Source organism: Mauremys mutica, chromosome 7 (genome assembly GCF_020497125.1).
Source record: "Mauremys mutica isolate MM-2020 ecotype Southern chromosome 7, ASM2049712v1, whole genome shotgun sequence".
NCBI lineage: Eukaryota > Metazoa > Chordata > Testudines > Geoemydidae > Mauremys > Mauremys mutica.
In genome coordinates, this window is record NC_059078.1 from 68,275,235 (window position 1) to 68,296,160 (window position 20,926).

At 44.2% G+C, this 20,926-nt stretch overlaps 1 protein-coding gene across 1 annotated transcript in view; it reads right to left on the bottom strand.

Annotated features, from left to right (window-relative positions):
• The window catches only part of POLR3A (RNA polymerase III subunit A), a 55,935-nt gene extending 46,235 nt beyond the window's left edge, over window positions 1-9,700 (bottom strand). Inside the window, exons 1-6 of the mRNA XM_045024534.1 lie at window positions 9,612-9,700; window positions 8,156-8,291; window positions 7,127-7,264; window positions 5,307-5,478; window positions 2,436-2,590; window positions 956-1,195 (exon numbers count right to left, since the gene is read on the bottom strand). Of these exons, the coding sequence (XP_044880469.1) occupies window positions 956-1,195; window positions 2,436-2,590; window positions 5,307-5,478; window positions 7,127-7,264; window positions 8,156-8,291; window positions 9,612-9,655 (885 nt within the window). The 5' untranslated portion in view covers window positions 9,656-9,700. The remainder of the gene's footprint in view (window positions 1-955; window positions 1,196-2,435; window positions 2,591-5,306; window positions 5,479-7,126; window positions 7,265-8,155; window positions 8,292-9,611) is intronic.
• Window positions 9,701-20,926: the final 11,226 nt, after the last annotated feature.

Below are 20,926 nucleotides of genomic sequence, written 5' to 3' on the forward strand. Positions count from 1 at the left end.
CCCCATTGATTTAAATGAGTGCTAACTCCCTTTATCTATGCACTTTTCTTCAGATTTAGTTGCACTGCATTAAATCACTTATTTCTATTTAACTTAAACCTGTTCATAATCAATTTAAACTAAACCCAAGTAAATCTGGTTTAACCCAAAAAAGAATATGCGCACACAATCTTTTGCAGTGGTTTAAAAAAAAAAAAAATTTAAAATTGATCAAACTCTACATGCAGACAAGCCCAATAAGCTACTCATTTTGGGTAGGCTTTTAAGACTACATGGAAGAGTAGAAAGAGGTGAGAGGGAGAGATGAGCTTTCAGAAGTCTGGGAAATACTGGCCTGGGGCAAAAAGAAAGCTGCCGAGCTGCACAACAGCCCTTCCAACTAGGCAACAAACTTGACTAGCTCTAGCATCCCTTTCAGTCCTTAACTAAGGAAGAATGGTAACTGTGACTTGAATTCTTAAGAGTGATGGGGTAGAGAAAGAGAAAAAGACAGGCTCCCATACACATCAAAAGGGAAGTTGGAAAGGACTCCCTGGCAGAGAGAGACAGAGGTATAAAATAAGAAACCAGATGGGTAAAGAGGGGTGTGTGAATTTCTGGGCCTATGAACTATTATTTCCTTGTGCTTCCATCAAGTGCAACAGTCATCCCAAAACATGCTAAATGTGGCATAATGAGAATACTTCAGGAAAAGCAATTAGTCCAGTCCACGTTTAGGAGGTCGCTAACACACTGGTGTAACACCAAGAGCCAAACAGAAAGCTCAGTCTGAGTCCACCATTCCTGCCATTTCACATAGGGCCAAATACTGCAGCTGTTTCTTACGCTGAAGTCAGAATGAATGCAACGTCAGACCTCACAGCGACAAGTAAAACCAGTTACCCCCAAGTCTAATCCAGCCTTATTTATTTATTTATTTTTAAAAAGAGCAGCAGTTTCAGGCAGGTGGGCTCACCTTTTTGATTACATCATTGAGGAAAATTATCTCTGTAAGCTTCATCGTCAAGTCATCTTCGTTGGTGCCAGACTTCAAGTCGCTCACAACAGAGGGTCTGATGCACAATGGAGGTACCAGGAGTCGTGTCAGGATCAAGTCTGAAGGCTTTCCTGCTTCTGGATTCATCAGAAGCAGAGGTATATCTTCTGCTGGGATTCTTTTAAAGAGGTTCAACACCATTAAAGGAGTCAAGTTCTCCTACAAAATTAAAAAGAAGGAAGTCATACTGCAACCTTCAAGGGCATAACAGCTCATTTTTGGCTACATCTTAATACAGTTTACTTCATTTGCCACCCTTCTCTGCCAGTTGTTCAAGTAAAAAGTTGATTTAAAAACAAAACCAAACCATATGTAGAGGAAGTTATTCTTAAGGCAAACAAAAACTAATGTGTCTTTTGGTTTGTTTATTTAGAATCGCAGTCCCAGTAAACTCTGGCTCATTGATTCTTTCCCTCAAACTTCTCCTCTTACCCATATTGCTATAGAAAACAGACTACTGTAACAACTAATCTAGAGAGAGAAATCTGAACTGGAAATGGTGTATTTCATCATTACTTGCCAAGCAATGTAATCATCTTATAACATGCTTGCAGTAAGGTATAATTACCACCAATTTCAATTACTAGAGGTCACAGATTACAGCATTATATCCTACATATTTTCATTAAATTTTAAAATAACTTGCTAAACCTAACCTTTTTTTCCCTGACTGAAGAATAATATATTGCTGACATTTCACAATTCATCAACACACACAAAGCTGGCAAGAAATGCCTGTCTTTATAAAGCTGCCCTATTGCAATTGGAGAGAGAGACAAACTCTGTATCACAATGTTTTCTATTTGCATTTTCCAAACAACCATACCAAGAACTGAATGACCTGTTAAAATCCAAGGGAAAACCCCCATACAATGCCAAGCTCAGCAAAACCACGAAAACTATATATATTCTTGTACTATTCTTTGGTCACTCCTTCCTGTTCAGTTCTCAGCTCTTCCAATCATAGGTAGGGTTTATGGAGTATTACAAATATTCAAGACAGTGATTGAAGGTAACTGTCCCCAGAGATAGTCTGCAGTAGCCTAAATCTCTTCTCTGCTTCCTGTCACCATGATTTCACCACTAAGCTTTGTTCACTGACTGCTACTGATCCTCTACCAGGAGCATCCCTATCTTTTGCATGCAGGAAACTGTGTACCACAATTACTTGACTGGTTAAAGATGCTGCTCCTTGCAGAAACCATTATCATCTCCCTCAGCCAGGTAGTATGATAATTGTTCTTCAAATTCTCCTCTCCACATATTCAAAGGCTGGACCAGCACTAGTCCTTTACTCCTATACTAAATACTTCAGCTCATCATTCAGGAATTTATGTATCAAAGTTAGCAGAAAATTCAAGCATTGTCAAAACAGGCACTGGTAGACACACTAATTCACCTGAGCTCTCCCCAGCAAGGATTCTACTTCTTTGTTATGTTCTATGGCAGTTTCAAAGGACTGAAGGAAACTGGATACTATTGGATCCACCACTTTCTTATTGGTCTTGTACTTTTCATGGATTATCTTCAATAAGCCACACTTCTTTACAGTACCTACAAGAAGACAATTTTGTTTAAAAAAACAACAAAAAACCTCAACTCTTGAGCTATTCACTAAAAAATATTTTAAATTTTTTTTAGTGAACATAGCATTAGGGGAAGGTGCTGGCTCTGGTCACCTTTAGATACCAGATGCCTCTGTTCACAGAACAGGAGGAGCAACAGCCGCAGCAATGAAAGTTTCCCCACGTTGCCTGTTCAGTGCATCTCAGCTGTGACCTGGACTACTTCTAAGGATGAGAGAGTGGCTCACTCTACATGTCCATTCAATCTCTCCTCAACAGTGGTATGGGGTTTTTGCAATGTAGATGGTCTTGCACTAGGAACTGGACCAGAGTGCACCAACTCATTTCACTCATAAGTCATTCAGATAGTAACTTTTGATCATTACTAATCCAGAGTGATTTTACCCAGTGACTTAACTGTGCAGGACATTATAACCATTATCTGTCCTTGAACCAGCTACTCCTCTCAAATTGTGTTCTCCTGTGCTCATTGAAAATGAGCATAAACTGATTTGGGAAATAAAACACAAAAGCACCAACAATAACTGCCAAATCAGTTAGATGCTGCATTAGCTGGAATAAGTTCAAAGAACAAGAAATCCCCCAAAAAGCAAATTTCTACTTCTGACTCATGTGAGCATCTGACCCCAGAAGGAAAAGGACACTATATCAGGGGTTCTCAAACTGGGGGGGTCAGGACCCATCAGGGGGTCATGAGGTTATTTCCTGGGGGGTCACAAGCTGTCAACCTCCACCCCAAACCCCGCTTTGCCTCCAGCGTTTATAATGGTGTTAAGTATACTTAAGTGTGTTTAATTTATTAGGAGAGGTTGCACTGAGAAGCTTGCTGTGTGAAAGCAGTCACCAGTAAAAAAAAGTTTGAGAACCACTGAACTATATTAACCTATTTCCCCACCACTTCAATTAACCTCTCTAAACCTTCACAATGCAGATGAGGTTTTTCTTTTTAAAATGTTTTTGCATGTCCAGCAGATTGAGATGCTCATTTGATGAGTATTTCATCTTTTCAGAACCTGTTCCTGTGTATGTGTTAAAGGAAATAGATGGTTCTGCAAGATGAGTAGCAATATATTGTGTCTCTGGATGACGGAATACAACACAAAGGAATTTAAAAACTCAAGTTTTTGCAGTGTTTTTTAGGGCCATATCTAGCTTCAAAAACTGTTATGGACTCTACATATTGACTTATATAGGAAACCCCACATATACACAGCTGACACCAAAATATAGCCTCATGTTTTTGAACTGTTGTAAAAGCATTCATTACAACACTCTCAAGGCAAATATTACCTTCTTTTTAGAGGTGAGAAAACAGGCTCTAAAGTATAATTTCAGTGACTGATTTTTACTTGCACAAGGTGTGGGACTTAAATACTGCTAAAATGAGGAACAAGTGATAATATTAAGTCTGACACAGCAGTTTATGCAATGGCTGAAACTGAATGCTTTATACTGCTGGAAAGCAAATATTTTTTTGTTTTTCCAATAGCACAGGGAATTCATTTCTACCCTAGGAAGCTGAGACACACTAGACCTTAAAGAAATAAAATCACATTTTGATTACTACCTTGCTCCCTCCCTTCCCAAGTTATTTCCAAAACAACTTTTAAAAGCTTTGGTTTTAGCAGGTCTTCAGAGAGTTTTGTATCATCTGAAAGCTTGGCTTAGAGATGTAGATTTTAATTCATGTAAAGAACTCCTCTCTAACTTTAGACAGTCATGAAATAAAACCATACTGGAACGGAAGTGAAATTAAAAAAAAAAAAGATGATCACAAAAACATGATTTTAATGTTACCAGTAGCGGCAGCTACAAGACATGTTCACAAACATCATGAATGCATTCATGACAAAAAAGATACAGATTTAAATGCATGGATTGGAACACACTTATTAAATCTCTGCCTTCCTATGCATTTGTACAGTACTAGTACTATCAAGCCCCAGTCCTCTTAAGTGAGACCTTCAGTTATTATCGCAATACAAATAGTGAGAGTTGCTGGACACATTACATTAAAGAGAATTCATATGCTGACTATTTTAATCAGATTGTCACTATAAAATTGCAAAGCTATAATACTATAGCAATATTAACAATACTTAACTGCAATGTTACTCATTTTGTATTAAGGGTAGTCACAAGAGACTTTGATTTTTTTTTTTTTTAAAGAAAAAAAATGTATCACATAAGGTTTTCTACCCAGTAACTGACCAATGAATCAAATATCAGTATGATCTGCAATTATTACAACTCCATCTGGAACACTTCTATGCTAAGCATTACTGACTTGTCAAACTCATTACTGCAGGAAATGGTCAACAGCATATTAGGCTTCACAAAGATGACTAAGCACAATTATGGATAACAGGCTCTTTAATTAGGTCAAAATTAGGACTATCAAGCCTCATATTTGCAGGAATAGGATAGTCATCAGGTAGATTCAAGCCACTTGTTGTAGCACAGCTTTGAACAATTGTCTAGTATACTCAAGAAGGTTTTTGGGTTTTAGCCTATGTTTAAGTGTCAGCTATAGGTTAAGATCTGGAAAAAAACATCGGTGATTGTTGAATGATGAAAAGACAACACAACATTGTGATGCTCTTCACAGGCTGGGCACTAGTGGGGAAAAAAAAAAAAAAAGTCATGCTAAATACCAACCACCACCTGCTAGTTTCCACACTCACCATTGAAAGCACCACAATAAGGGCAGGTGCTTTTCTTTCTGCACTTTTCAGAGACTTTCTTTTTCAAACCCCGTTTCTGCAGGTAGGTAAGACCAGGCCTCTTCAGATAATCCAAAAACTGTTTTCTCTCCTCTGAGGACAACAGGATACGGCAACAGGTCTTGCAGATCATCTAAAACAAACAATTGATTAACCCTTGTTCTTTTGTTAGTGAGAAATAAATATGTGATTAGGGACAAATTATGAGGAGGGATACCACAGTTCTTCACACACAGTTATACATGCAGTTTCATGGGTGAAATGTCACTGCCTTAGTGGGGGAACCCAAGTACAGCACACTGCCCAACAGATGTGAGCAAGTTGGGAAACTCTGGCCAACAGAACAAATCTTTGCTCTCCTTAAGAAAAGTTCTGCAGGAAATTAAATGTCCATGCAAAGAGACAACTTAAGTTTATTGGCATCACTTAAGAGACAAAACTTTGAATAAAAACTGTACCATAGAATCTCTATGGATAATAATTCCATGCTCTAAGAAGAAGAATATTCGGATATATTACCAACCACCTGACCAGGATAGTGACAGTGACTTTGAAATGATTAGGGAGGCTATAAAAATAAAAAAAACCTCAATAATAATGGGGGATTTCAATTAGCCCCATATTGACTGGGTACAATGTCATGTCAGGACAGGATGCTGAGATAAAGTTTCTTGACACCTTAAATAACTGCTTCTAGGAGCAGCTAGTCCTGGAACCCATAAGAGGAGAGGCAATCCTTGATTTAATCCTAAATGGAGCATAGGATCTGGTCCAAGAGGTGAACATAGCTGGACCGCTTGGTAGTAGTGATCATAATATAATAAAATTTAACATCTCTGTGGCAGAGAAAACACCACAGCAGCTGTAGCATTTAATTTCAGAAAGGGGGACTATACAAAAATGAAGTTAGTTAAACAAAAATTAAAAGGTACAGTGCCAAAAGTGAAATCCCTTCAAGCTGCATGGAAACTTTTTAAAGACACCATAATAGAGGCTCAACTTAAATGTATACCCCAAATTAAAAAACAGCATAAGAGAATGGAAAAAAAAATGTGACAGTGGATAAACAAAGTAAATGAAGCATTGAGAGGAAAAGAAAGGCATCCTTTAAAAAGTGGAAGTTAAATCCTAATGAGGAAAATAGAAAGGAGCATAAATTCTGGCAAATGAAATGTAAAAATATAATTAGGAAGGCCCAAAAAGAATTGGAAGAACAGCTAGCCAAATTTTAAATAGCAAAAAAATTTTAAAGTACATCAGAAGCAGAAAGCCTGCTAAACAACCACGAGGGCCATTAGACTATTCAGATCGTAAAGGAGCACTCAAGGACAACAAGGCCATTGCAGATAAACTAAATGAATTCTTTGCATTGGTCTTCATGGCTGAGGATGTGAGGGAGATTACCAAATCTGAGCCATTCTTTTTAGGTGACAAATCTGAGGAACTGTCCCAGATTGAGGTGTCATTAGAGGAGATTTTGGAACAAATGGATACACTAAACAGTAATAAATCCCCAGACCAGATGGTATTCACTCAAGAGTTCTGAAGGAACTCAAATGTGAAATTGCAGAACTATTAACTATAGTCTGTAACCTATCATTTACATCAGCTTCTGTACCAAATGACTGTACAAAGTGTTCTACATAAAATACCACCATCTCTTTCAGGGCTCCCAGAGGGATAATCCAAATGAAGTGAAGCCTCAGTTTTTCTGACCTCTCCCCCTCCTTAGGCTGGGTATAAGAATTTCTGTCCCTTCCAATTAAGGAAAATTATTTTACCTGTAAGATGCCTATGACAGCTTTAAAGTACCCAACATGGAAACATGGCAGCTCCAAGTCAATGTAGCCATAATGCCCTAAACAGTCAGCTAGATTCTTCCCACATGTTTCACATGGACGGTCCTTTTCACTGGTACCCTTTGAAAAAAATACAAAACCATTATAGCTGCAATTACCAAACTGCGGGAACAAAAGAAGCTACCACAGCTGCTCTTAAATTAGTCAATATGCCCATGGACAGTTCTCTGTACACTCGCATGAAAGACTTCTGGATTATTTCAACTCTGAACTCTTGCTCTCAGTCAGCAAGAGCTGGTAATACACTGAAAGCATCATACGCAACATCCAATCTCCACAGAAACAGAGCATCTTGCACTGCTCCTGCTCATTCAGCCCTATTCATCTGGAAAGACTATTACAGTGACATGGTACTAACTGTATGTCCACACTACAGTTGATGTGATTTGCAGCTTGTGCAGCTATACCAACACTAGCTTTAATGTGGCTAGGTTGCTAACAGCAGCAGCGAGGACACACCAGCGTGGATTTCAGTGCAGGTTGCACAACCCCACCTGATCCCCCTGAGTACATACTTGCACTGACAGCACATGCTGAAACCTGTGCTGCTGTCTACACAACCAGCAAATCACACCCTGAGGCAGACATACCCAGAGAGTGTGGCCATTTTGTGGTCATGTGAAAAGCATGAGGAGGAATGTGTGTCCAGTCTCAAAAGTGAGTCTGCCTGATCTGTCCAACAGTGTGAAATGTTTAATGGCACAAGTCACATTCCAAGTGAAAAGATGCTTGTATCACAAGACACCATTGCAACTGGCAATTTCAGCAGAAGAGCCAAGGAGACATAACCACCTTATTTCTCTTCAGCTCACGTAGTTTAAGTGGAACCTTGCACAGGCACACCGGTTCTGTGGCTGTATAGTGGAATTCAGTTTTCATTTCAGCATTGTTCATAAGCATTTAAAATATTTCCACACAAAAAACCAACCAAGAAATACCAATGATCCTTACCATACGATGGTCCAGTACTCCATACTGCAGTGGAGAGTGGTGGTTGTCCTGGCTGTACAAGTTCTTACTAACCACCTGAATGTGAGCCTGTTGGCGCATCTCTTCTGGAGATTTCATGCCAAAACAGATGTGGCTTCTAGAACAGGAAAAATTACAAAACTTGATTTAAAAATAGATATACAAGAAGCTAATTTGAGTTAAAATAAAGCCAAAGCAAAACTATACTTCCATCTCTGGGAAAAAAGCACGTATCTGTGTATTAGATTTTTGCTTTACAGCTAATAGTTATTTAAGGATCATCAACAGACTATAGAGCAGTGGTCCCTAAACTGTGTCACCCATAGGATCATTCAGGGGGTCATGACAGAGCCCGGGACCAGCCCTCACAGGGGGCAGGGAAGGAGCGCCACCCAACCCCACTCTGCTCCCACGTTAATCAACCAGTGTTTGGTTTCTTTTCTAACTAAACAAGCCCACCTATACAGAATAATAGAATATCTGGGTTGGAAGGGACCTCTGGAGATCATCTAGTCCAGGGATCGGCAACCTTTCAGAAGTGGTGTGCCAAACCTTCATTTATTCACTCTAATTTAAGGTTTCACATGCCAGTAATACATTTAAATGTTTTAGAAGGTCTCTTTCTATAAGTCTATAATATATAACTGAATTATTGTTGTATATAAAGTAAACAAAGTTTTAAAAATGTTTAAGAAGCTTCATTTAAAATTAAATTAAAATGCAGAGCCCCCCTGGACCGGTAGCCAGGACCAGGACAGTGTGAGTGCCACTGAAAATCAGCTCGCGGGTGCCACAGGTTGCCTACCCCTGATCTAGTCCAACCTCCTGCTCAAAGCAGGACCAATCCCCAGACAGATTTTTGCCCCGGATCCCTAAATGGCCCCTTCAAGGATTGAACTCACAACCCTGGGTTTAGCAGGCCAATGCTCAAACCACCAGAATAAGTGCAGATACATTATATAAAATAATTTAGAAACCACGGTGGCCAACATGAACGAAAGGGTCAGGAGAGCTGATTCTGACTTTCATTAAGCAAATCCCAATGTCAGACTAGAAACATGTACTAATGCACCAACACTTCTACGTGCCTGATATGATCAGCTTTTTTTGTGTGTGTTTAAATACCGATTTAAAACACAAAAGTTAACCAGATAAACCAGCCCCCACCACGGAGCCCTGGCTAGTTACGATTATGCATTAATGTTGCTGTAGTTCTTAAGCACTGTCACATGCACTTGGAGCACAAAGACGGGTGCTCTTTAGCGAGGGCACAGACACAAATCAGTATTTGCAGGTGGGCCGACTCCCCTCTGTCACCCAGACACTCCCTCCAGCCCGGGGCTGAACCCCTCCACCCAGCGGCACAGGGGGGCCCCCCTCCGACCTGGGGCTGACCCCGCCCCCTCCAGCGGCACAGCCCCCCCCGCCGCCATCTCACATTTTCTTGGCCACGTCGGTCTCCCTGAACTGCTCCTTCACCATGATGGCGGCGGCACGCGGGGCGCTGCCCGCACAGACGGGGCGGGGGAAGGAAGCCGGGGCCGCGCGCCCCCACCGCGCTGCAGAGCTCGCGGCACCGGCCGCTCGGCGTCCTCCTTCTCCTCGCCCCGCCCACCGCCAACAAGGAGAGGCACCGCCGGAGCCGCGCGGGGAGCTGAGGACGGCACACAGCGAGTCGCAGCGCTGCGGCCGCTACCTGCAGCGACACCTGCTGGCTACAAGGGGCAGGCCCGCCCAGGCGGCTCGGGGCTGGCTCCGATGGGGTCAACTATTGTAGACCCCGAAACAGTGATTTCCCTACCCGCCCTCCCCCGGAATTTCCCCAGCACCCCTCCCCCTCAGTTTTGTGACCTAGTTAGTTACATGCCAATTTAGTGACTGGAAATTGAATTGAAATTGAAACATTAATACACACTTTAAAAGCACATAGAGTGTATGATAAAATACATGTCTCTGAAAAAGTATAATAGATTTGAAAAGTATGAACATAGACTAGCTTCCTTATACAGCTGTTGTTTTTTATGACAGTGTCAGTGCATTCATTTTGGTGATGGCCAACCTAATAATTTCAAATGATGAGTTGTAAGCAAAGTCTAAATGAGCTCTCCCTGACAGCTAGTGATGAGCTGGGGCTGGGGGGAAAGGTTTCAGGACCAGATTGCATTTACAGTCACACCTAATCTTCCTAGGTATCCAGCAAACAGAGCTGTGTTGCCCAAGTGATAGATTTTGGCTGGGGTTGGGTTACAAATCACTTGAATGTGGGGGTGGAGGGGAATGAAATGTTGCTTTTATTGTATGAGTAAAGGGCAGTAGAACTTTACTTAGCCTGTGCTGATTGAGGGCATCAGGACCTCAAGGGTGGGGTGGGGACCTGTCCCTCTCCACTGTTTAAAGACAAAGCTGATTAGGCTCCATAGATAGTCTTTTGTTCTGTTAAGTGACCGCTGCAGCTTAAATCACTGATAATCAGGTCTAAGTGCTTAGTCCTGCTGTGGGGGCAGCGAGGTTTACCCACTGAGAGCTCAGCTGAAATCACTGAAAGCTGGTGGAACCTCAAGAGACCAACTCACGGAGGTCACAATGGCAGGTGGCAGCAGAAGGTGACTGTGCAGGGCCGTTGGCAATAGAGTGGTGAAGTGAATGGTGACACAAAAAACAGCAGTAGCCAGAGTGAACAGTGAGCAGCTGGAGGAATGAGCAAGGTGCCTTCTTGCCCCCCACCTGTGAGGTGTACTTTCTTGTTGTGAACCCTCTGGTAACACAGATACCCACTGGAGAGGCTTTGGCTACACTTCCGAACAGGGCAGTGGAGTGGCTGAATTGGAAAACTTGAGTGAACCAAAGAAAAAAACAGACACCCCCAAAAAGGTAGCTAGTGAACCTTGGAACCCTTCCTGTTTACTTCTAACTGTCTCAAGTCAAGAACCTTTGGGGCAGAAAATCACCAGCACGGCGAGTTGAACTGTTTAGTATTGTCAGAAAGACCAAGGGGTTTACCTGATAAATTGGAACTATGTACGTACTAGAAATCATTTAGACAAATTCTTGTTTTTAAGATCAGTTCCTTGTCTCTGACTGAGCCCTGAACACTAACTTTAACGCAGAAACAAGCAACTCACCAAAATCCTGCTCAGCAGAGGGTGGAAATCTCCTTACAGCGACAGGAAGGCAGAGCACTGAGAATCGACATATGAATCTCGAATGTCTGAGACTCAGCATACCGGCCAACGACCTTTATGACTCACCTGTCAGTCCCTGAGGACTCTCCGGTTGGCCAGGGCTCCCAGAGAATTCCCTGAGCTCTGTGAAGAGCAGAAAATAGACCCTGAAAAAATTCATCCCAAGAGCCTCCCCAGGGAGTGAGGAAATGATTTTCAGATAACAGGAGTTCAGATTTTCAAGACAAACTGAATCTCACACACTGTTCAGCCTAGCAATTGATGATGGCTTTGTTTTCTGTGTGTAGCCTCTGAAAAGTCACTGCCATACTGTGACATATATTCTTGAATTGATGCAAGCCAAGGGCCTGGAAAAGGCTTTCTTCTCCCAGGATTCTAGCTCAAAAGGTATTTGCCAGTGTCCGTTTGTGAGATCTAAAACTGAATATACATCTGTCAGTTCCCAGTGTTCATCTACTCTTTGCTACTGTGTTGATCTTTCTGAAATCCATGAAGAAATGGGTTGTGCTAACCTCTGTCAGAACTAATACAATGGGACTTCTCTGCTCACTCTGATTCCTTCACCACTCCAAAGTCCAGAAACACCTGGAATTCATTGAGATTCCCAAATCTGTTGCCCAGGGGCCATTTTTATTTTATTTTAGGTAGGTGTGCACTGCTGGGGTGAGAACACAGTGGTAAAGGAATGAAACAATTGCTATGTCTGGATCTTTTCTTCGGACTACAGTCCCTCCCCCATGTTTGCATCACAGACGCCCGTGGGGCTAATTTGCACTCCAGAGAGTATGAGTGTTAGGGGATGTGACTTCTGGGGAGCAATCTGGGAGCTTTGCCAATAGCTGTGCCCCTCTAACCACGCAAGTGGGCTGGCCCTTGTGTGATGGAGCAGGAAGCAGGGCAGATTTGACCTGGGAATGTTGCAGGGAGGTTACATTGGGGATGAGAGTAAATCTACTGAGCTGTAACCTGAGCCAGAAGTGGGGTTGGGAGAAATCACACCTTCTGCCTAGGAGACTGAACAACGGGAGGAGGAGCAGAGGGGAGGTGGAAGAGAGCTGCTGGAGGGATTTTTAGTTTCAGTTTGGGCTGGGTGGTGCAATGCAGGGAACCCCAAGCTGGGGTCTAAGCTCCCTGAACCCCCAGAAGGACTTGATTGAGGGGTCCTGGCTGTGCCCAGAAGCTCTGCTGTAGACTGAGTTCCTATTGTCCAATAAACCTTCCGTCTTACTTGCTGGCTGAGAGTCACTGTGAATCCCAGGAAGAGGGGTGCAGGGCCCTGACTCCCCCACACTCTGAGACACCTTGTTCACACTGCTTTGCTGGTGATTCAGCCTCTCCAGGCCCTGTTATCACCCACTATGACAGCAGAGGGTGACAACTCACCCAAACTGAGCTACCCAAGGGCTTACCTGAACCACCCAAGAGCAAACCGTGGACATCAGCCAATTTCCCAGCTCCTGAGGCTCACAACCCGCACTGGAGTATAAACCCACCTTTATACTGTCTGGCTCTGCATGGGGATCTGTACAATGTGAGCTCACTAATAGAGCTCCCCTCCCCTTGATGTGGGAAGGACATCTGTGTTAACCGAGCCGAGATTTTCTCCAGACACGCAAAGGTGCACTGATTTCGATAAACGGAAAAATAAGTGTAACTACAAAAAGATAGATTTTAAGCAATTAAAAGTGATTGAAAAACAGGTCAAAGTAGATTACCTAGCAAATAACAAAACCCGCAAACTAAGCCTAAAATACTAGATAGATTGGATATGAAGTAGCAGTTTTTCATCATGGATGGTGTTACAAGCAGTCTACCAAGTTTCCATACCACCTTGTAGCAAGGAGGCCACCCGGGCTGCTGACTGCCAGGAAGTCGCAGATCAGCAGGGGGCAGGGCCTCTCCTGGGGTGCACAGAGGCGTGTATCCCAAAGGTGGATGTTGGGGTCCTGGTGACCCCTGCGGTGGAAACAGACCCCAAGATCTCTGTAGCCTGGAAGCAAACCTAACCTGAGTAAAAAGAGGGGAGGATTTTGCTGGCCAGTGAAGAGTCTGCCATAGCTGGTAGCTGTGAATGCACAGATGGACCAGGGTCACCTTCCCTTTTGGGGGACACAGGAGTGTCTGACCCAGAGAGGGAAGCCCAGATGGAAGGTGAGGGAGGAGGGCAGAGAGTCTGCCCACCTTTTGTAGGGTGGGACTTTCCCAGGAGGAGGGTGAACAGTCTGCATTTAAAATGCCAGACCCCCCTCCTGTGGATCAGGTTTTAAGGGAAACCTGGGGGTCAGGTCTCCTGGGGGGGGTCCATCCGGCTGACCTGTTGGGAACAGAAAGTGCGGTGTCCAAAGGGGTCCAGAGCATCCCATTGAAAGATGTTCCTGCAACGCTTGTAAGAGATAAAACTGCCTCTTCAAGGCAGCAGGAAGAAAAACTTTGCCCTATTGCACAAGTGTGTGGGATCCAGCCCAGAGAAATTCCAGAGGGAGGGGCCAAGGGCAGGCCTGGCTGCAGTGCACCCCTTCCTGGCCAAAGACCCAGCCACAGAGTTCAGACAATGATTATGATTAGTAGGTGGCCACCCTTGTTTATTGGTGGGAAAATGAGAAAAGTTTGCCTAGAGACAGGTTTAGTTTGAAGTTTGTACGTGCGCAGTGAGTTGTTTGCCTCAGAGTGTAGAGGGCAGGACAGAGAGAAGAGTTGGTTTCTTCCTCAGCTACAGAAGGACAGCAGCCTTGTGATCTGGAGGGCCTCCAGTAGCAAGAACAGAGCTAGGATTAAGGTAAACCATATAGAGCAGGTTTTTACTGTTGTGTATATATGCTACAGTATCACTCAGTAAACAATGTGTGTTTCATGGAGCAGGTCTCCTAGTCTCTTAACCAAAGCCCCTCAGGGCAAAACCCCACCCTTACTAACAAGGTAACACCATGGAGTCATGACACTTCAGACTCTCCCTAGCACTGGCCGAAAGAGCCATCAATCGATGTAGAAGGATGATACTGCACAAGGAGATTCCCTGCAACTATAGGGGGTCTGTTTCTGTTCCTTAGCTGACTTACACGCCTGGGCAACGTTCCTCTGGGCAGCATTCCTGGACTCTGTTTCTGGTGCAGCTGGCACGATCCAGGAACGGCCCCATCTTGCTCCTGAGTTTAAACCTCTCACTCACACTCCTGTTCCCATTTTCCCTGTTTTGCCCCAAATAGTAGATTCCCAGTCCCAGGCCGTTAGCACCCGGAGGGCTTTGCCCACCGTTCTGGGATTTGAAATGGCCCAGACAATCCCCGCACCAGAAATTTTGGGCTGCACAGATTCCCATATTGACACTGCTCAACTTGATACAAAAAGCCTCCGAAAATGTGAAGCCAAAGCAGACAGTAGCAACATTTCCAGGCCATGTCACACAACAAAGTCTTCACAGCAGGTACATTTGAAGACTTCAGGGATTTGTATCAGAGAGCGATCCGCACACAGCGTTCCGCAATCAAACACAGGCCCAAGCCATATTACCAAGGGCTGCTAAACAGGATCATGGCAACCTGCATGGGGTCAATGCTCCCTCGAAGCTGCCACCTGCACAACAGTCCATCAAGCGCCACACACCTGATTATTACAGCCGCGCACATCCTCAGCCATGGCAACTTGTCAAAGAAACTTTTGTCAGAATGTCAGGGCTTCATTGTGTTTGTGACAGGAAAAAAAAATTAATCATTTGAATTTCACTCCATAGTCACTGGACTGGTGCTGACATCTAACTTCATGCTGGGACACCGGAACAGAGAAACACACGTGGCCGTGGGGCAGTTGCGAAGTGGCGTGCGGTTGATAAGCTCTTGATTTTCACCCAATTTTCAATAAGATTGATAAAATTTATACTTGTAATATATGTGTGTCACGAAGTCCCCGGGCGATGCTCTGGAACTGCTCCCCACAAAGCCAGTCAGGACTTTGGGGAGTCTCCTCTCCCTTGGAGCTGACTATCTTTAGGGCAGGAAGCTCACACGTAGCATTCAGCATGTGCCCCTCCATGTGCTTCCCACAGCGAGTCCGCCCAGGTGGGGTCCTGGAGAAGCCAGAGGGTCCTGCACCCCCACTTCGCAGTCAGACGTGACTCTCAGCCAGCCAGTAAAACAGAGGTTTATTTAGATGACAGGAACACAGTCCAAAACAGGTCTTGCCAGTACAGACAGCAAGACCCCCCTTAGTTAGGTCCATCTGGGGCCCCAGGGAGGCCACCGCCCCGCTGGGAGGCCCAAGCCTCCTCGGGGCTCCCCTCCATCTTCCAGCCAGCTTCCAAATAACTACCAACCCCCCATCCAGCCCCTCCTCTCTGGCCTTTGTCTTTTTCCTGGGCCAGGAGGTCACCTGATCTCTTTGTTCTCCCACACCTTTAGCATCCCCTTGCAGGGGGAAGGGCCTGGCCATTAGTTGCCAGGCAACAGAGGGTCGGCCAGAGCTGAGGCCCCCCCACAGTATTCAGAGGGAACATTAAAACCAGTCCCACTTAGTCACAATATGTATTTTGCTGATAAAAGTACATATATGCAATAACCTTATAGGGTTTTCGGTTCAATGTAATGATGGTGTGGCTCAATTTAACGATTAAAGTTCTGAGTTGCTTCTCTCACATCAAACGTATAAACAAACAATATTGGAAAAGTCTTGACTACAGTAATTGTGTATAATATCAGAACTGAATGTAGAATTTTAAAAATTATTATTGATTTTAATTATGCTTTTGTGGAGATTCTATTTATTAACAAAAACATACGCTTTTAACAGCCATGTGTAAATGAAGGCAAACAGCACCAACCAACAAAGGGGAAAATCCTAAGAAGAAATGCTGCCTCACGTTCAAAGGAGTGTGGCTGGATGAAATAGTCAAAATGAAATCTCAGCAGTCTAGATGGAAGATTTTTTTACAACCACAGGGGAGGGATAGCTCAGTGGTTTGAGCATTGGCCTGCTAAACCCAGGGTTGTGAGTTCAATCCTTGAGGGGGCCACTTAGGAATCTGGGGCAAAAATTGGTCCTGCTAATGAAAGCAGGGAGCTGGACTTGATGACCTTTCAAGCTCCCTTCCAGTTCTAGGAGATTGGTATATCTCCAATTATTACCTTTTATTCCGGTACAGTGCAGATGTGGGCTTGATCTGCAAAATTTGTGTTCAAGCTGGACCATCCAGTGACTTTGCTAAATGCAAAGATGGATGGAAGATGGACTACATGAAGAGCATTTATCAAGCAAAGTCATGAATCTGCTGTACATATTCTTAGAAGCATAAATTCTCACTCACTGGGATTTGATTTGCGAAGTATTCTATTAGAAACCACTAATGACAGACAGAAGAGACTGGAACTGATAGGAAGACAACGTTCAAAGCCAGAAGAAATAAAAGTTCTCATAGACAATGTTCTGCTTGCAGTACAAATTAACATCTCCATGAATCCCGTGCAAAATATAAATAATCACATGGCAAAAGTAGCTGTATGTACCAGTCAGGGGGCATAGCAAAAACTATGCTTTAACGCAAAAGTATTAGGAAGACAGGCAAATCTCTGACGTGATTTCTGCAATCATACACTTAGTACTGATGAAAACAGATATTTCTGTAACAAGATGCTTATAATTTACTTTAAATTCAGAGATGCAGTATCTGCAGTGCATAAGGGTGTTTGGTGGAATTATTAAATTATCTGCTTGTAATGCACAAGCTATAGAGCTGCTATCAAAGATTTCTACATTCTGAATAATCTGGACATAATAAAAATGGTGATGTTCACTTCAGATGGTGTTTCTGTCATGCTAGGGGAAAAACAATGTTCTTGCCACACAATTCAAGCAGTGCATACCACATTCAACAGAACACTGTGTGGCCCATCGGGAAGATCTGGGGTTAGTTGATGCGTGGAACAAAGACAATAGAGACAATAGAGACACTTAGACCATTTATACAGTCTTCTGCAGATCCTCAGTCCAAAGAGGATAATTTGAGGAAATGGCAAATGTCACAGAAAATGAAACTATCCTTTAAACCTCTAAATGAAGTGAGCTGGCTATCGAGACATTTCGCTCTAAGTGCTTTGATGTGCAATTACAAGTGCTATTAACACTATTAACAAGGATGGGCAGGGATTCTGTCCCTAGCCTCCATTTGCCAGGGGATGGATCACTTGCTGATTCCTTGTTCTGTTCATTCCCTCTGGGGCACCTGGCACTGGCCAGGATTGGCAGACAGGACAGTATCTCAGAGAAAGTCTCTTGGAGCAACAGTGTGAAAAATCCAGAGGTAAAAGTAGGCTGGTGTGCCATGATATGCCATACCGGTAAGAAAGGGGCCAGCTGGGGATGTTGAAAGTGGAGGCATGTGTTCCCAGCTGGGCTCCTGATGACTCCCGGTGGGGCTCCCAGCCTGTCCTGCTGACCCTTTGCTGCCCTGGCTGGAAGGAGCGCAGACATGGGCCTTCCCTACGGAGTGCGGCCCCTGGGGGGGAAGGGAGTGGCGGGAGGTCTTTGCACGCCGCCGTCGCCTTGCCTGAAGGCACCACCCCTACAGCTCCTACTGGAAACAGGAACAGCACAGGGCAAGGATCCTAATGTGACGTTAGGAGTCAAAGCCGGTGTTGGAAAACTTCTGCAAATGGACTTTCCTACCATGATATTATGGCATTGCCTCAACCAGAGACTGGCACTTGCTGTTGATGAAGCTTCAGAAGTCATTGGAGGAACAAATGACTTTAAGGCTTTTTTGGATGTATTGTATTTGTTTTACAGTCAATCGCCAAAAAAATCTCGTGAACTGAGAGCTCATGCGAATGCATTTGCCAGTGTTTTGAAGTACATTGTCTAAGTGTTCAATGTCAGGTGTGTGGTGCCAACATGCAGAACAGGCAGTGCAATCTGGCACACATACTCTGCTTTGGCAAAACACTTTGAGGAGGCCCCACAAGACTGGTCAAGAGTTGTAAGTGAACGTGCTAAATTTCAAGCACAGCACGCAAAGCTATGCTCTGTACATTTTCTCAGAACCTTTTCTTTAATGCTGGGACAAGTCCTCAGTTCTGTTACAAGAATGAGAAATGACCATTCCCAAAGCAGACAACCTAATGAAAATATACATCAAGAGAACCAAAGTCTAAAAACAGACCCAGGAGTTCACTCTGAACAAGCCCAGAAGGCTGAACAACCCATGATGGTCAAAAACAAAACTAAACAGTGCTGGAAAAAGCCCTAGAATCAACTCATCTCAATTCATCCAAGCAGTCGTTGACAACATGAGGACAAAACTATTCACAAGTGCTTCAAACAACGCTGATTGAAGTGCACATGAAGAAAGGGCTTCTGATTATAAGAACTTAATTAACAATGTGTTGGTTTTGAATCCTGAAAAATGGCAAGAGAATCCTTACTTTGGAGAAAAGGAAGAGGAAACAAGTTGGGAACAAATCAACAGGAAACACTTGGGATTTGTGGATTCTATGCTTCTGAAGGAAAAAACGTTCCTGGAAGGCTTAAACTCACCCTTCCAGGAGACACACTTGCTGCAAGCAACGCTGACTGCGAAAGAATATTCAGTGTGATGAATATCATTAGAGTGAAATGGACTGCACTTACCTTTTGTCACATAGAGGACTTGCTATTCATTTCACATGCATGACCTCCTTCTACTCAGTGGAATCCTATACCATATGTGAAAATTTGGCTTGGAAAGGGCCCACTGTGACATGGGAGGGGCACAGGACCCAGGAATCAATCGAATGGGGGGAGGACAACAAATGGGAATGGAAGCAGGGCTGAACAAAGGTGCAAAATAAGGAAGGTGACACTGAGCTGAGAAACCTGGACAAGGCCAGTTGCTCTGCAAAAGGAGCAGAAGTCAGTGACGTCATTGATCCCAGAAGAAAAGTCTGTCCTATCTCGGGGACTCTCTTTCTGCCCTGCCACCCCCACCAACATGATACAGTTCTGCGGCGATCTGGAAGCCTACTTTCGCCATCTCCGACTCAAAGAATACTTTCAGGACAACACTGAACAGCGCAATGATACACAGTTACCCTCCCACCAACAGCACAAGAAGAAGAACTTCACATGGACTCCTCCTGAGGGTCGAAATGACAGTCTGGACCTATACATTGAATGCTTCCGCTGACGTGCACAGACAGAAATTGTGGAAAACAACATCGCTTGCCTCATAACCTAAGTCGTGCAGAACGCAATGCCATCCACAGCCTCAGAAACCATCCTGACATTATAATCAAAGAGGGTGATAAAGGAGGTGCTGTAGTCATCATGAACTGGTCTGACTATCAAAAGGAGGCCCCCAGACAACTCTCCAATACCAAATTCTACAGGCCACTTCCCTCAGATCCCACTGAGGAATACACTAAGAAACTGCACCATCTACTCAGGATACTCCCTACACTAACACCGGAACAAATCAACATACCCTTAGAGCCCCGACCAGGGTTATTCCATCTACTACTCAAGATCCACAAACCCGGAAATCCTGGACGCCCCATCATCTCAGGCATTGGCACTCTGACTGAAGGACTGTCTAGATATGTTGACTCTCTACTCAGACCCTATGCCACCAGCACTCCCGGCTATCTCCGTGACACCACTGATTTCCTGAGGAAACTACACTGCATTGGTGACCTTCCAGAAAACACCATCCTAGCCACCATGGAGGTAGAGGCTCTCTACACAAACATCCCACACACAGATGAAATACAAGCTGTCAGGAACAGTATCCCTGATGATGCCACAGCACAACTGGTTGCTGAGCTCTGTGCCTTTATCCTCACACACAACTATTTCAGATTTGATGACAATATATATCTCCAGGTCAGTGGCACCGCTATGGGCACCCACATGGCCCCACAACATGCCAATATTTTTATGGCCGACCTAGAACAATGCTTCCTCAGCTCCCGTCCGCTCACGCCCCTTCTCTACCTATGCTACATTGATGACATCTTCATCATCTGGACCCCTGGGAAGGAGACTCTGGAAGAATTCCACCACGATTTCAACAGCTTCCACCCCACCATCAACCTCAGCCTGGACCAATCTACACAGGAGGTCCACTTCCTAGACACCACAGTGCAAATAAGTGATGGTCATATTAACACCACCCTATACCGAAAACCTACCGACCACTATGTCTACCTTCATGCCTCCAGCTTCCATCCCGGGCACACCACAAGATCCATTGTCTACAGCCAAGCACTGAGGTACAACCGCATCTGCTCTAACCCTGCAGACAGAGACCAACACCTACAAAATCTCCACCAAGCGTTCTCAAAACTACAGTACCCGCACGAGGAAATAAGGAAACAGATCGACAGAGCCAGACGTGTACCCAGAAGCCTCCTACTGCAAGACAAACCCAAGAAAGAAACCAACAGGACTCCACTGGCCATCACATACAGTCCCCAACTAAAACCCTCCAACGCATCATCAGGGATCTACAACCCATCCTGGACAATGATCCCACACTTTCACAGGCCTTGGGTGGCAGGCCAGTCCTCGCCCACAGACAACCTGCCAACCTGAAGCATATTCTCACCAGTAA